The sequence below is a fragment of the Nicotiana tabacum genome, chromosome 13, assembly GCF_000715075.1.
Source record: "Nicotiana tabacum cultivar K326 chromosome 13, ASM71507v2, whole genome shotgun sequence".
Classification (NCBI taxonomy): domain Eukaryota; kingdom Viridiplantae; phylum Streptophyta; class Magnoliopsida; order Solanales; family Solanaceae; genus Nicotiana; species Nicotiana tabacum.
In genome coordinates, this window is record NC_134092.1 from 108,029,033 (window position 1) to 108,047,208 (window position 18,176).

General features: G+C 39.2%; 1 protein-coding gene across 1 annotated transcript; it reads right to left on the reverse strand.

The window, feature by feature from the left end:
• Window positions 1-12,701: 12,701 nt before the first annotated feature.
• LOC142168292 (uncharacterized) lies at window positions 12,702-15,624 on the reverse strand. Its single transcript, XM_075228953.1, has 5 exons — window positions 15,445-15,624; window positions 14,453-14,872; window positions 13,499-14,407; window positions 13,291-13,390; window positions 12,702-12,913 (listed from the first exon to the last, which is right to left on the reverse strand). The coding sequence occupies exons 1-5, from the start codon at window positions 15,622-15,624 to the stop codon at window positions 12,702-12,704; spliced, it is 1,821 nt and encodes a 606-aa protein (XP_075085054.1).
• Window positions 15,625-18,176: the final 2,552 nt, after the last annotated feature.

The window sequence follows — 18,176 nt, forward strand, 5'->3', positions numbered from 1 at the left end:
GGGCGGAAAACAAAAGGACTTTGTTTTGCTGTTGCCAGAAATCCACTAAGGGTATTTTTGTCATTGAACTTTCTCATATTCGGGTGTTGTTTTGGGAGTGGAGGGGTGGGTGGGTGGGTTGTTCTTTATTTGACCCCCACAATGTATGAGAGTCTTGGCGTAACTGGTAAACTTGTAATTATGTGACCAGAAGATCAGAAATTTGAGCTGTGAAATAAATTTTTTTGCAAAAATACAGCATAATATTGTATAAAATAGATCCTTGTGGTCCAACTATTCTCTAGACCCAAGCATTACGGGAGTTTAATACACGGAATTACCTTTTTTATACGCTGTCTATTTCTCATTATAGTAACTGCAATTGTTTTCCATCAGTCAGAACAATGAGGGTCAGCTAAGTGTAAAATTAAGTACATGAAAGTATAATTTACGATTAAAGTGAGTTGAGTAGTAGGGAGTATATATTCATTGGCAGATCAATTGACAATAGGTTATAAAAGTTTTAACCATGATAAAAGAAAACCTTATAAAGTTTAGTTCGTTAATTAAACTAATTATATAAAGACAAACAAGGACATAAAAAAATTGTTTTCAATTGGAGATTTTACTTATTATTTATTTTAAATTGACCCGTCATCCTCGTCCAGTTAAACTTTGGAGGAATTTTAACTTATTTTTCTCAACTTATTGGCATCTTTTGGCTAAGATCATGCATTTGCAGGAATAGACATAGCATCTTCAATTGTAACTCAAACAGTCTTAATTATTATAATATCGCTCTTCTATCATAAATACTTATATTATTTCAAAAATACACTTACAAGTTACAACATACACCTTTCAATTCAATTATTTGAACTTGTTTGATAGGGTACAAAGTTATAAGAAAAAAAAAGAAGATTTTTGAAACTTATATCTAAAACAATTCATGGATATTTGTATGGCTATAAATTATCTCATTAAGGGTAAAAGATAAATTTTAAAGTTAAATTATCTCCAAATTTAAAAAGGATTCATTCTTTTAGAAAGTGACTAAAAAGAAAATAAATTATTTTTTTAAATGGAGGGAGTATACCCTCGAAGAAATTCACCCATAATGGTATAGTGATTCGACATTTAGTTCTCTACAATGAATCGAATTCTCTATCTGGAAAGAGAATCGTTGTGAAGATTGCTTATGACAATCCAACGTCTAAATAAACGGAAAAAATTAGGGACCTAAAAAAGTGAGTTCAGAGTCCAAATGTTACGGTGTTTTTATTATTAGTCAAGAACTCTTGATCAAGAAGAAGAAGTAGACTGTTAGAGAGAGGAAAAGAAGATGATAGAGAGAAGAAGAAAGAGCTTGATTTCTTATTCAATCAAATGATCCCCTTTCGTACGCAAGACTACTATTTATAACTTCTTATAACTAACTAGCGGATTATACAACTAATAATACTTAAAGCTTATGAAATGACTCGACTGCCCTTGTATCATTTAACGCTCTCCCTCAAGCTAGAAGATAGGCATAGTAAAAATGTTAAGTACACCTAGCTTGGAGTTGAGATGCTCATGTTGAATTCGATTGAGACCTTTGGTGAGAATATCAGCAGGTTGCTCTTTTGTAGTGATGTAGTTGGTGATGATTAGGCCTTGTTGTATTTTTCTCTTACGAAATGACAATCAATTTCTATGTGTTTGGTTCTCTCATGATAAACTGGATTTGCAGCTATTAGTATAGCTACCTTACTGTCTGTATAAATGTTAACTGGAGCTTTAAATTATGTGTCTACCTCCTTTAGCACACTTAGAAGACAAACCAGTTCTGTCCAATCTGCATCACAATATGCAGTGATGTTGTTGTAATTACTGGATAAATGGATGGCCTACCCTGATTGATTTTTTACATATCTGACAATTCTTAATGCTGCTTTTGTTACGACCCGATCAGTCGTTTTGATCTCTAGCGCGTCGTTAAGCGGTTTGAGGCCTTGAGTAGTTTCACTTCAGGTATTATGACTTGCACGTATAGTCAGAATTGAATTTCGGGAAGTTCAGAGTTAGTTTGGGAAGAAAATACTAATTTCGGAACCTTTAAGTTCGAGGGATTGACTGAGGTTTGAATTCTGAGTAAATGACCTCGAAATCGGGATTTGAAGGTTCCGGCAGGTTCGTATGATGATTTTGGACTTAGGCGTATGTCTGGATCGGATTTTGGATGACCCATAAGCGTTTCGACGTCAATTGTGGGAAGTTGGCATTTTGGAAGGATTTCATAAATTTGGGTTGAAATGTATTTTTAATGCTATCGGTGTCCGTTTGGAATTCTGAGCCTGAGAATAGCTCTGTATGGTGATTCTGGTATTGGGAGGGCGTCCGTATGATTTAGATCATTTCGGGGTCATTTGGCGAAAATTAAAAATTTGAAGGTTTTTGAGAAGTTTGATCGGGAGTGGACTTTTTGATATCAGGGTCGGATTCCGATTCCAGAAGTGAAAGTCGGTCCGTAATGTCAATTATGACTTGTATGCAAAATTTGAGGTCAATCGGACGTGATTTGATAGGTTTCGGCATCGATTGTAGAACTTGAAGTTTCAAAGTTCATTAAGTTTGAATTGGAAGGCGATTCGTATTTTTAGCATTGTTTGATGCGATTTAAAGACTCGACTAAGTTCGTATGATGTTTTAGGACTTGTTCGAATATTTGGTTAGGGTCCCGGGGGCCTCGGGTGAGTTTCGGATGCTTAGCGGATCGATTGTTGGACTAAAAAAAATGCTAAGGCAGCTGGTATCTGGTGTAACCGCACCTGCGAGGTTTTGGCCGCCACAGAAGCGGCCAAGAGGATTGCAGAAGAGGTTCTGGCTGGGAAAGGTTGGGACCACAGATGCGGTCAAGTTTCGCAGAAGCGGGACTGCACCTGCGCACGAAGAGCCACAGAAGCGGAGGCGCAGAAGCGTTGCCGGGCCGCAGATGCGGGAAATGTTGGGCCGAGCTTGAACCGCACCTGCGATGGAATTTCCGCAGGTGCGGAGCCGCAGAAGCGGCTATTGGACCGCAGGTGCGAAGATCGGGATGGGCATTGTGCTTCTTTTAAAATGAGGGTTTGACTTAATTTCACTTCATTTCATCCATGAGAGCCGATTTTGGAGCACTTTTGGAGTGCTGTCTTCATCAACTATAATGGGGTAACTGCTTTCTTCACATTGTGAGTTAAATACATGATTTATATACGAATTTAAGCATGAAAATTAGTAGAAATTTGGGATTTTGGTAGAAAACCAAGAAATTAGTATTTTTTGATTTTGACCACGAAATTGGGCATGGAATTGAGAATAAATTATATACTTGAGTTCGTAATATTGTGGGTGATGGTTATAATATTTTCAAAATCCGGGTACGTGGGCCCGAGGGTTGCTTTATCGACTTCTCGAGCGGAGTTGGAAATTTGTTTAAATTGATTCGTTATGAGTATTAGAGTATATTTTTATGGGTTTGTACATTATTTGACTAGTTTTGGAGCGACGAGCACCGGTTTGAGGTGTTAGAGTGGTGTTGGAGCCGGTTACGGAACTTCGGAGCGAGGTAAGTCTCCTGTCTAACTCTGTGAGGGAGAAACTACCCCTAGGTGATATATTTAATATGTGTAACTTGATGCGGGGGCTACGTACGTACGAGGTGGCGAGAGTCCGTACGTAGCTAGATTCATGTTATTGTTCGGGTAGACTTAAGTTCACACCATGCTATACTTACACTATAGAGATTATCTTTGCTCGTTTAATTCTTTTATTTCGCATTATGACTTGAGACTAGACATGCGTAGAGTGATAGACTCGTTATTGTAGAGACTTCAAGAGTTTCATGATTAGTCACGAAACAATTGTACCCCCTTATGAAATTGTGTTCGTGATATATATATATATATATATATATATATATATATATATGTGTGTGTGTGTGTGTGTGTGTGTATGTATGTATGTTTCATTGAAAGGTTTTTCGTTAAAGAAATTATAACTCACACGTTTATTTGTGAGTGGGGTCAACAACCTGTTAAAGCTTCTTACTCTAATGGGATCAACTCATTCTCCTCGGCAGGATTTATGTACCACATTCTAATGGGATCGGGCCGTTCGCCTCGGCAGGATTTATATACCACACTCTAATTGGATCGGGTTGTTCGCCTCGGCAGGATTTATGTACCATACTCTCATGGAAATGGGTCGTTCCCCTCGACAGGTTAGTAGATACATCTATGGTTCATGTCATTCGACCCATCGGCAATGCACAGTTTAAATATTTATGTTGGATCGGGTCGTACGCCTCGGCATTTTCTAAATCATGACCACATGGAATCGTGCGTAATATTTGGCAAGAAGCCAGTGTATCTGTGAGTTTTCCAGATTTGAGTTATGACAATCTATCTGATATGATCCGCTATATATATATATATACTCCGGTTAAGGAGGGGATTTCTAATGGAGAGCTTGAGTTCATTGTAAAAAGGGGAATTTGTACCACGTATTTTATGCTTGTTTATTTCACTTATTTACTCTGCATCATATTTATTTACTTCTTTACTGTACCTGATATTATTGGACCACTAGTGAGTGTCGATGTCGACCCCTCGTCACTACTCCTCCGGGGTTAGGCTAGATACTTACTAGGTACACATGGATTTACGTACTCATACTACACTTGTTGCATTTTTTTGTGTAGGTGTTTTTATGTCCGGTGGTCCTTTGGGCATGGAGGCACGGATGATGCAGGGACTTGTCTCGAGCTGCATTTCAGGTTACGATCCGCAACCAGCAGAGTCTCCTTCAGGGTTATTTATATTTTTCCTGTCTAATTTGTATTCCGAACAGATGCTGTATTTTATTTTACTTCCTAGTTGATGCTCATGCACTTGTGACACCGGGTTTTGGGGGTACTTACAAGTTGTTCAGTATTGTAGTTGGGGAAGCATTATCATTTACTTTGTAAATTTTATTCCTGATTATTTAATTGAAGGAAAATTTTGATTTCAAAATACTAAAATGAATAATCGAGTTAAACTTTTATTGTTGGCTTGCCTGACAGTGATGTTAGGCGCCATCACGACCTTTTATAGATTTTAGGTCGTGACAACATGGTATCAGAGCACTAGGTTCACTTAAGTCTCACGAGTCATGGGAGAGTCTAGTAGAGTCTTGGGGATCGGTGCGGAGACGTCTGTACTTATCTTCGAGAGGCTACAGGACTGTTAGGAGTACTTCCCTTTCTTGATTCCTCATTGTGCGATTTGATTCCTTTGAGGCTTATGCCTTTATATCCTTCGTACTCATTCTTATATGATGTCCAGCGCTCATGTCAATTAGGTATCGAGGAGTTGTGGTGGTACTACATACGTGGGCAGGATGTTTCTCCCTGTGCATTCGAGCAAGTTATTATCATCTTCTTGCGGAAGGATGTTCTGTCATTTCGGCGCAGTAGCTGTGTTTTCAATGGTTTCAAGGCTGCGCGCAGATTGCTATGATGTTCAGACGTTATTATCGCACCGTGTTGGTGTAATGGTAGGGTGCTTGTTTATCTGTCAAGGCAGTGGACGACTTGAAAGGAGAATTTTCTCAATGCATGATTCAGAGGTTCAACATTCTATTTCCAGTGGAGGAAGGGCAATCGGACTATGAATGTTCAGGTTTGGGATAATTGAGTAACGAGACTTGGTATTTTCGAGCGTGGTGGAATTATTAATTGTGATGTGGTGTCATCATCCTTGTTGAACACGTTAAGGTTCGCCGATGTTATGGTCTTCATCAATTTGCCTTCAGGGCAGGGTAGTGTGAAATGGTACCGAAGGAGCGGTTGTCAAAGATAGCAGAGAGTAGCGATTTTAGAATCGAATGGGTATTTCTAATATTGATGGCTAGAGAAGGATGATCTTCTAGGAGGCTTAGAGTTGGTGGCAATTTATTAGCTCAAGCGTTACAGAGATGGATTCGGATTTGAGGCAACAATTGGGTAGCGAAGGACGAGGAATGTCATGTGGGATGCGTTTTGCGGTGGTTGAATTGCTAGAAGATCAAGTATGAAAAGCAGAAGTCGAGGAGTTGCTTAAAGGAGATGGTTTAACCAAATTGGGAGAGTGGCAGGGTAACATATGGGTTCTGTGGTAGGATGGCCACATGCCTTGAGGAAAGTTTGGAGCCATTTGGGATTTCATGGTGGGCAGAGACTAGGTCCACGGATTTTATTTGGATGCAACATGACTTCGAGATTGGAATGCATTGTTGGACTTTTAGCTGACATCAATGGGGAAGAAGGAATCTCGGTGGGTCCCAGGGTTATGTAATTGTAGCTTCAAGCTAAGTAGGAGAGCCCACCGTCTATGATTTGATTGTGTGGTTGTCTACTTGTGCGGTTTCTTGTTATCTGTGTATTGGTTGGTTATTATGACTAAGGAAAGAAAATATCAGTGGTAATTTTAGCAAAAGGATTTGAGGAATGTGTGCTATATTTGGCCTTATCGGTTCATGTTCAGGTTTTGGGAAGACTCAGAGTCTATGCTTAGTGTGGATGTGATGTACAAGGAAAGGAATTCAACGGTTGCTTCTTTGAGAGGGTGTTCATGTGCTAGCAGGGCCTTGGAGTTTGATTGTATTCGGGAACAAGTCAGAGTGGGTGACTCTCAACAATGGTCCTAGTAGGTTCAAAATTTAAGGGTGATGCCTAAGGATTTCGAGTCCATGGTATGGTCAAGTATCGAGCTTTTGCAGTGGATTATGAAAGGGGCTTGGAGTGTTCTATGTTATCATCGGTCTGTGGTGTAGCACTGGAGGAATGAGATATAATAACTTTGGATTCATAACGGAAATATCAGAATGGGTGTACCAGTTGAAGATGCGAATATACGCATAAGGAGGGTATGAGATGGTTTGTGGGTTTTGAGACAACGTGGTCTCGTGAAATCGGGTCCTTCTAGATGAGTGCGAATTGGGTTCATTATGCTTTAAATGGAGCTATTATTATTCCTAAGGCAAGTCCGAAGTAAATTAGAAGAAGTCGGACCAGTTAGCAATGGTTGAATTGGCATGACGGTGGTAATGATCAGTTCCTTCAGCGTGTTGAGTAATGCATGTGATTTGTGGTGGTGCGCACGAGGCTTGACGGCCGCCGTAATTGATTTATTTGGAGGCATTCTATTATTAAGGCATGTTATGTATAGATAGATCCCGGAAGAGTTATGGTGGTTTAGACCACAAATTGAGGTTGGTATTTTCTGCGGTTATGGGAATTCAGTCGCGTGTTACAATGGTCCTCCTGAAATGAGTTAAGTGAAAGGTTTCTATATGATAAAGTGTTTATTCTATTAGTGGTTCAAGAGTTATGATAAAATTCTTGTACTCTCACGTAGTGGCATGTTAAGTGCAGTGAGCGGCATGGGAATTGGAAGCTGAGGATCAAGGTTGCGGTTCGGTGTTGACAAAAGTGTCATGATCTCGGAAAGTAGGAAATAATTCAGATGTTTATAGTAAGCTGGTATTATCCTTAGCATCACCTGAGGTTGGTGTCATGTGGAAGAGGTTTTATGTATTAACTTGCGAATTTTTGATTCACTTTACAGAATTACAAGTTGTTTATTCTTTTCAAGTTCAGCATCAAGACTCAATTTTATATTTTTGAGTTCATTTTCAAGCTTAAGGTGTGACATATAGTCACTTGAGTGATTAAAGATTGGAACCAAGTATGGAGATTGTGGTACTATCGCTAATGTGAGAATTTGTTCCTGAAGGGCGCTCTGTTCAATTGGTTGTGAATTGTGAAAGTTTGTTCCGGATTCGACGGCTATTCTTGGGGGTGGATCCTTGAAAGGTTATTAGCTCAGTACAGTACGATCAGAATCAGCTTGAGCTCCGTGAATGGATCTAAACGTGAATGTGGGCTCTATATCAGGCCGGATGTGTTCATTTTAGCATAGCGCTGCTTACGGAGGGGTCTTCAGGCCTTGGATGTTATTTCTTTCGTCAGCCATTCTGTGTAATCTCTATTGTGCCATGTGGGTTGTGAGACGACTTGATTATTCGCACTCGTGTTGAAATCTCGTGTAATTTGTGGTGTTGTGAGAGCACAATGGCTCTCAAGATACATTTCATTTATTGCACCTTAGTTGTGCTTGAGTTTCCTAGCGTATGGCGCTACCCGTCTCCCCAGGATTTGTATTATGCACTTGGCATGCTTATGGTTGATATTCGGGCATTTCGTGAGCATAAGCGTTACAGCTCAATATGTGTTTTCTTTAGATTAGTATGTGTGGATCGGGTGGCACGCCACCATGGGTATATGGTTGGATCGGGTTGTATGTCGCAACAGTATCATGTGTGGATCAGGTTGCACGCCGCAACAATGTGACATTGAGTATAGTTTTCCATATCTATTATTGTGTGTTTTACTTCTCATTTCCTGAGGAAGGTTCATAACATCTTTTCAGTTATTAAAATTAGTTACATGGGTTGAGTAGATCTTTCCAGAGTTCGTTTCCTTATGTATCACATTCGAGTTTGTAGCTTGTTGGCACATTGTGGCATCATATGAGACTTTTGGCAGTGTCTTGAGAAACTTGTACTGGGTGAGACGAGGTTATTGGACCTGGATCAGTGCGATCAAATTTATATGAGGCACATTAAAGAGTAAATATCAATATTCAGTCCAAAATGAGGTAATGGTTCTTATCGGGAGGAGAGACTCCATGAGTTGTGATTCGGCAGGTGGTTATGAGTTTCTACACATCTCTTCTATCGTGGCAGTATTGCGAGAGCTGAAACGGGACTTATATGCTTCATGAGGTGTGTTGTGCGCATCAGATTCGTGGGATTTCGGCTATTGTTGTCAGGGGGATGTCATTATGGTCATGTGAATAATGCGGTGCATGGTGTGAATTCGGTAAGAGTATACAATAATGTATTGGTACATCGTGTAGTGATGGATACGGTGTTCATATGTTGGAAACAGACCTGGTAGAGAATTTCAGATGTTAGAATTTGGCTCTAAGGCTTATTTGACTAGATAAAAAGGAGGATTTTTAGGTTTGCTCGAGCTAATGTGCTCAACTTGGTTGTGGTAGCACGGGTAGGTGCACGAGGTGTTAAACAATGATTTCGGACAACTCCAGTGTAGTTCTTAGCATGTTCGAGGACGAACGTATGTTTAAGTGGGAGAGAATGTAACGACCCGACGATTGTTTTGAGCTCTAGCACGTCGTTTGGCGGTTTGAGTCCTTGAGTAGTTTCACTTCAGGTATTATGACTTGCACGTATGGTCGAAATTAAATTTCGGGAAGTTTAGAGTTAGTTTGAGAAGAAAGTTCTAATTTCGGAAGCTTTATGTTGAAGGGATTGACTGAGGTTTGAATTCTGAGTAAACGACCTCGGAATCGGAATTTGAAGGTTCCTACAGGTTTGTATGATAATTTTGGACTTGGGCGTATGTCTGGATCGGGGTTTTGGATGACCCGGGAGTGTTTCGATGTCAATTGTGGGAAGTTGGCATTTTGGAAGGATTTCATAAATTTGGGTTGAAATGTATTTTTAATGCTATCGGTGTCCGTTTGGAATTCCGAGAAAGGGAATAGCTCCGTATGGTGATTCTTGCATTGGGAGCGCATCCGGATGTGGATTTGGAGGTTCGTAGATCATTTTGGGGTTATTTGGCAAAAATTGGAAATTTGAAGGTTTTTGAGAAGTTTGACTGGGAGTGGACTTTTTGATATCGGGGTCGGATTTCGATTCCAGAAGTGGGAGTAGGTCCGTAATGTCAATTATAACTTGTATGCAAAATTTGAAGTTAATCGGACGTGATTTGATAGGTTTCAACATCAATTGTAGAAGTTGAATTTTCAAAGTTCATTAAGTTTGAATTGGAGTGCGATTCGTATTTTTAGCATTGTTTGATGTGATTTAAGGCTCGAGTAAGTTAGTATGTTGTTTTAGGACTTGTTGGAATGTTTGGTTGGGGTCCCGGGAGCCTCGGGTGAGTTCCGGATGCTTAACGGATCGATTTTTGGACTAAGGAAAATGCTAAGGCAGCTGGTATCTGGAATAACCGCACCTGCGAGGTTTTGGTCGCAGGTGCGGAGCCGCAGAAGCGGCCAAGAGGTTCACAGAAGCGGTTCTGGCTGGGGAAAGCTGGGACCGCAGATGCGGTCAAGTTTCGCAGAAGCGAGACCGCACCTGCGCGCGAAGAGCCGCAGAAGCAGAGGCGTAGAAGCGCTGCCGGGCCGCAGATGCGGGAAATGTTGGGCCGAGCTTGAACCGCACCTGCGATGGAATTTTCGCAGGTGCGGAGCCGCAGAAGCGGCTATTGGACCGCAGGTGCGAAGATCGGGCTGGGTTGTGTGCTTCTTTTAAAATGAAGGTTTGATTCAATTTCACTTCATTTCGTCCATAGAAGCCAATTTTGGAGCACCTTTGGAGTGCCATCTTCATCAACTATAATGGAGAAAGTGCTTTCTTCACATTGTGAGTTAAATACATGATTTAGATATGGATTTAAGCATGGAAATTAGTAGAAATTTGAGATTTTGATAGAAAACCTAGAAATTAGTATTTTTGAATTTTGACCACGAAATTGGGCAAGAAATTGAGAATAAATTATATACTTGAGTTCGTGATGTTACGGGTGATGGTTATCTTCGAATATTTTCGGAATCCGAGCACGTGGGCCCGAGAGTTGCTTTATCGACTTCTCGAGCGGAGTTGGGAATTTGTTTAAATTGATTCGTTATGAGTATTAGGGTATGTTTTTATGGGTTTGTACATTGTTTGACTAGTTTTGGAGCTACGAGCACCGATTTAAGGTGTTAGAGCGGCGTTGGAGCCGGTTACGGAACTTCGGAGCGAGGTAAGTCTCCTGTCTAACTCTGTGAGGGGGAAACTACCCCTAGGTGATATATTTAATATGTGTAACTTTATGCGGGGGCTACGTACGTACGAGGTTATGACAGTTAGTACATAGCTAGATTCATGTTATTGTCCGGGTAGACTTAGGTTCACACCATGCTATACTTGTACTGTAGAGATTATCTTTGCTCGTTTAATTCTTTTATTTCGCATTATGACTTGAGACTAGACATGCGTAGAGTGATAGACTCATTATTGTAAAGAATTTCACGAGTTTCATGATTAGTCACGAAACAATTGTACTCCCCTTATGAAATTGTGTCCGTGATATATATATATGTATTTTCATTGAATGGTTTTTCTATATATATATATATATATGTATGTTTCATTGAAAGGTTTTTCGCTAAAGAAATTATAACTCACACGTTTATTCGTGAGTGGGGTCAAGGACCCGTTAAAGATTCTTTCTCTAATGGGATCGGACCGTTCGCCTCAGCAGGATTGATGTACCTGACTCTAATAGGATCGGGTCGTTCGCCTCGACAGGATTTATGTACCACACTCTAATGGGATTGGGCCGTTCGCCTCAGCAGGATTTATGTACCATACTCTCATGGGAGCGGGTCGTTCGTCTCGGCAGGTTAATAGATGCATCTATGGTTCGTGTCGTTTGACCCTCGACAGTGCACAATTTAAATATTTATGTTGGATCGGGTCGTACGCCTCGGCATTTCCTATAACATATCCTCATGGAATCGTACGTAATATTTGGTAAGAAGCCAGTGTATCCGTGAGTTTTCCTGATTTGAATTATGACAATCTATTTGAGGAGATCCACTACACCTATATATATGCTCAGGTTAAGGAGGGGATTTCTAATGGAGAGTTTGAGTTCATTATAAAGAGGGGAATTTGTACCATGTATTTTATGCTTGTTTATTTCACTTATTTACTCCGCCTCATATTTATTTACCTCTTGACTGTACCTGATATTGTTGGACTACTAGTGAGTATCGATGTCGACCCCTCGTCACTACTCTCCGGGATTAGGCTAGATACTTACTGGATACACGTGGATTTACGTACTCATACTATACTTGCTACATATTTTTGTACAGGTATTTTTATGTCCGGTGGTCCTTTGGGCACGGAGGCATGGATGATGCGGGGACTTGGCGCGAGCTGCATTTTAGGTTACGATCCGCAGCCAGCAAGGTCTCCTCCAGGGTTATTTGTATTTTTCCTGTCTAATTTGTATTCCAAACAGATGCTGTATTTTATTTTACTTCCTAGTTGATGCTCATGCACTTGTGACACCGGGTTTTGGGGGTACTTACGAGTTGTTCAGTATTGTAGTTGGGAAACATTATCATTTACTTTGTAAATTTTTTCCTAATTATTTAATTGAAGGAAAATTGTGATTTCAAAATAATAAAATGAATAATCGAGTTAAACTTTTATTGTTGGCTTGCCTGACAGTGGTGTTAGGCGCCATCACGACCTTTAATGGATTTTGGGTCGTGACAGCTTCACTATAAGATTTCTTTGGCTGTTGAAGAAATTTACTCAATATCTGAACTCCAAAGGCAATGTATGGCCTTGTTACTGTTAAATATAATAACTTTCCTATGAGTCTTTGATAGGTTGTTTGAACTATTAGAGAGTCTTCTTCTGTTTTTGTATTCTTTCCAAGATGATCATCATATTGTTTAGAAGTAAGCTTCATAGAAATATCAATGGGAGTTAGTTAAGGTTTAGCAGCTGTTAGGCCAACTTCTGAAATGAGTTCTAAAGCATACTTTCTCTGATGCATTGTGATCCCTTGCTTAGACCTGGCAAATTCAATGCCAAGAAAGTATTTTAGCTCTCCCAAGTCCTTCATTTTGAAGGCTTGCTGCAATGAAACTTTTGTTTCTTCCACAAGCTTCAAACTGTTTCTTGTGATTAGCATTATCATCAACATATACTAGGACTATAACAATGCCTTCATTTGTCCTCCTCATGAACAAAGAGTGATCAAATTGACTCTGTTTAAACTTGAACTTTTGTAGAGCTTCAGATAGTTTTGCATTCCATTATCTTGGTGCTTGTTTAAGTCCATACAAGGATTTAACAAGTCTGCACACTGATCTACTCTCCCCTGACTGTTAAATCCTTAAGGCAAGTCCATATATATTTCATCATGAAGATCTCCTGGAAGAAATGAATTGTATACATCCATTTGATGTATGTGCCACTTTCTTGCTGCTGCTACTGCCAAAATAGTTCTTACAGTGACCATCTTTACAATAGGTAAAAATATTTCCTGGTAGTCAATTCCTTCATGTTGACTGTACCTCTTTACTACTAGTCGAGCTTTGAATCTTTCAATCTCTCCTGATGCTTTGTATTTTATTTTATAGATTCATTTACACCCTATTGGTTTTTTACCTTGTGGCAGACTAACAACATCCCATGTTTGATTAGCTTCAAGTGCCTTTATCTCTTCAATCATGGCTTCAACCCACTTAGGATCTTTAATAGCTTCAAACTATGTAGCAGGTTCACAAATAGTAGAAGAAGCAATAATATATGCTTGATACTAAGATGATAGATTGTCATACTCATATCCTATGTATTTGTTTAAGGCATAGGGTACATCCTGATATATATTAAGAGAAACAAAATCTTTCATCCAAATTGGAGGTTGTGTACCTCTACTTGATTTTCTGGTGGCGGGTTGTTGTTGTTGATTAAGTTGATCATTTTGATGATTCTCAGTGATATGCATAACAGGTATAGGCTGTTGCGCAGATGTCTCTTCTTCAATATGATCTTGAGGATCTGAGATGTGAGCTGAAGTTTGATTTTCCATTGTGAAATCTGTAAGAGCTTTTGTTGGTGTTTGAGTACCTGCAGATTCATTCAATCTAGTAGGGACATCAAATATAATATCAGAAGTATCTATAAAGATCCTTGAGTTTGGTGTAGTATCTACAAATAGTGGTTGAGTTGTGAACTTTTGTTTAGTGAAAGGAAAAGTATCCCCTCTGAATGTGACATCCCTGTTGACAAAAAAAGAGTGAGTATACAGATCATATAGAACATATACTTTTTGTATCTCAGAGTACCCCATATGAGCAGCCATTCTAGCACTGGGTAGTAGCTTGTCGTGTTCCTGTACTGTCTTAGCAAAACATAGACATATTATTACTCTTAGATGTCCTTGGAAAGGTTTTCTGTTATGTAGCTTCTCATAGGGTAACATATAAACTACATAACTAGGCATTCTGTTTATTAAGTAAACTGCAGCAAGTATGTTGTGTCCCCAGAACTTGATTGAAATCTGGGCTTGAAATCTAATAGCTCTGGTGACTTCTAAAATGTGTTTGTGCTTTCTCTCAACTACACCATTTTGCTGAGGGGTGTATGCACGTGTCCTTTGATGTATTATTCCTAGATTTTTGAATAGAGTATCACAGACAGAGTTCACAAACTCTGTCCCATTATCAGTTCTAATTATCTTGACCTTTTTGTTGAACTGTGTTTGTACAAAACTAAGGAAATGCTGAAGGCAAACACATACATCAGACTTTTATTTAAGTAAAAATACCCATGTCATTCTAGAATAGTCATCCACTACAGCTAGAAAGTACTTGTTTCCATCTAATGTAGCTACTTTATATGGCCCCCATATGTCCATATGAATCAAATCAAAGGGACTAGTACTTTTAATACTACTTGAAGGAAATGGAAGTCTTGTTTGTTTGGCACATGGACATATAGTGTACTTATTCACTCTATCTCTAATAGTTTGTAGATTAACATAAAGTAATTTTTGAAGTCCTATAACAGACATATGACCAAATCTCCTATGCCACAGCTCCACATCCTCACTCTCATATTTAGATGTTCCAAGTTCTTTAGAAGACAAACTGAAATTTCTGAAGTTCCTTCTCTCGGCATTCATTTGTTGTAGATATAGCCCTGCTTCTTCTTTACCAATCTCCTTCACCTTCCCAGTGAATAGATCCTGAAAAACACAGAAATCAGGAAAAACCATGGCTAAGCACTGCAGTTCTTTTGTTAGCTTGGAGACAGAAAGTAGATTATATTTAAATTGAGGAACATGAAACACATTTGTTATAGTGTTTATTTATGAAATAGAGCTAGACCCTGTGTGTGTAACATGAGATATATCACCATTTGGTAGTAGTATCCCTTTTGGATTACTTGTCTCAACTACTGTGATCTTGTTCAGTACATTTATATCAGAGACCATGTGATTTGTAGCCCATGTATCTATGATCCATTCATAAGATGATTTAGACACTAGCATTGCCCTATCAATATCAGTACCTACTACATTGGTTGCAGAGGTTGGAGCTGTGATAAAGCTTTTGTTAAGTATATGCAGAGGTTGATCACACTGCTCCTTTGTGAGAGAATAGTTTCCCAGCTGACCTGTATTCTCTTGGATGCTAGTAACGTGACTTTGTGAGCCTGAAGGTTATCCCAAATTTCTTCCACTTGTATGATAAAAAATATTTGTATTTTGTCCATAGTTAAATGTAGGGACTGAATTATTGTGTGTGAGTAATTTACATTATATGTTGCATTATTGTTTCCCACATTTTCTCTCCTTTTTGGTTTGAAATCTGGAGGATATCCTACAATCTTAAAGCTATTTTCTTTGCTATGCCTCTTCATTTTGTAGAAATCACACTGCACATTGTAGTTTTTCTTGAACTTCTTATGCTGGTTTCCTCCTATTCTTGTGTACATTGCAACTTCATAGTTTGTTGAAGTCAAGGCAGGATTAGCACCTAGAATTCATGTAGTTGCTGCTACTGACTTCTGCCCTTCATCACTCACTATTAAGGCATAGGCTTGATTCACTGTAGCTTGAGCATATGAGTCATTACGGCCCATCAGAAACTGATATAGTTTTAGTTTCTACAGATACACTACAAAGTCTTTAGACTTTGGACAATCACAACCGGGAGCAGAAATTAGGTGTCACGACCCAAAATTCAACTAGTCGTGATGGCACCTAACCCAACCTGCTAGGTAAGTCAGTTAACCACTAACCAATTCCAATAATAATTAATAAAGTAATTAAGTAAAGAAATTATCTGAATATGAATCTGATACATTCCCCAAGAACTGGTAGTACAAATCATGAGCTTCTAAGAATAGAGTTTACAAATCGTAAATGAAATAAATACATAGTTTGTTTGAATAGTACATAAACAAAGTTTTACAGATCTAAAGCTACCACGAACAAGAGGCAGCTACAACCGGGACATAGGTACATCTTCAAATCCAGCTCTCATCGAACACAGCAACATCAACAGTCATTATCTGCACGCAAGGTGTAAGAGTGTAGTATGAGTACAACCGACCCCATGTACTCAATAAGTAACAAACCTAACCTTAGGTTGAAAGTAGTGACGAGCTAACAACAAGGTCGGGTACAACACCAATATTCCACCACAGTTTATAACAGCATAGTACAATAACAAAAAGGTATCTCCAAAATAAAAGGCTCAATTCGTTCATAGTTCCAAAACAAAATAGGCATTTCTTTTCAAGTATCTCAGTGAAAACCCAAATCTTTTACCGAAAAAGCTAAAGTACGAGTAAGGTTGAAAACTGCGATTTTTTCCAAAACTCCTTTCAACAAATAGTAAGATATTTCATTTTCAGATAGCATGAGGAAAGTACTTCTCTATGCCTACATGTAAAGATACAGGTAAAATCATAAATGTCCCCAAAACCGGGTAGCAGAAGGAAATGCATCTCTATGCATGTATATCAAGTACGCATGTCAAATGCAATGCATCGCAACGATGAGCTCATGTACTCATAATCTCAGAGTACTCAATCTCACTATCTCGCATTCTCTCTCACTATGCTCAATGCTCAGCACAGTCAATCACTCAGCGATGTACAATACCTGCTGCGGCGTGTAACCCGATCCATATATGACCATAAAGCCCGTTGCGGCGTGCAATCCGATCCACATATATATAGTCGACTGTGCACACTAGGGGTGTGCAGACTCCGGAGGGGCTCCTTCATCCCAAGCGCTATATCGCTGCGGTGTGCAGCCCGATCGCATAACATATAAATAGTCATAAGGCTCGTTACGGCGTGCAACCCGATATATATATATATATATATATATATATATATATATATATATATATATATATATATATATATATATACACACACACACACACACACCGTGCAACCCGATCCATATAAAATATAATCAATATAATATGATGTGGCATGCAGCCCGATCCTAAAATGTCACTCTCACTCAGGCCCCCGGCCTCACTCAGTCATCAATCTCTCCAGTCTCACTCACGGGCTCACAATGTTATGAAACTAGCCCAACAACAATGATATGATGTATCAATAAATAATATCTGAGACTGAGATATGGTATGGATGCATGGATATGACTGAGCATGAAATATCAATTAAATCAGTGAGATGACAGTATGAAACGACCACTATGGGTCCAAACAGTATCGGTATAATGCCTAAACATGATATCTAGCATGAATGACAGCTTAACTACTTTATCACATGGTGAGAACACAGATATCAACAAAGTAGGACCACTATACAGTGTCGTGGGAACAACAGAGTCTCAATTCACATGGTGCACGCTCACACGCCCGTCACCTAGCATGTGCATCACCTCAACACTAATCATATAACACGTATTTCGGGGTTTCATACTCTCAACTCCAAGATTATAAGAGTTACTTACCTCGAACAAGCCAATTCCAACACCGAGCAAGCCAAGCGATGCTCCAAAATGCCATCCCGTGCTTTCCGACCTCCGAATGGCTTGAAACTAACCAAAAACAACTCCAATACATCAAACAATGCTAAAGGAACCAATCCCGATCGAAAAAGATCAAATCTTGAATCAAAAGCCCAAAATCGGCCAAAAGCCCAACCCGGGCCTGTACCTCAGAACCTGACAAAATTTATGAAATTTAATAACCCATTCAATTACGAGTCCAACCATACTAGTTTCACTCAAATCCGACTCCAATTCGATATTCAAAACTTAAAAATTCATATTATGAAACTTTAGGACCAAACCCCAAATTTTCTCTTTAAAATTCACAATCCAATTACAAAAAACAAAGGTGGATTCATGATATAACCAAAATCGAGTAGAGAACACTTACTCCAATCTTTATGATGAAAATTGGTCCAATAATTGCCTCAATCCGAGTCCCACGTCTCAAAATATGAAGAAAGAACCAAAACCTCGATTTATAGCTTCTGCCAGCATTTTCGCACCT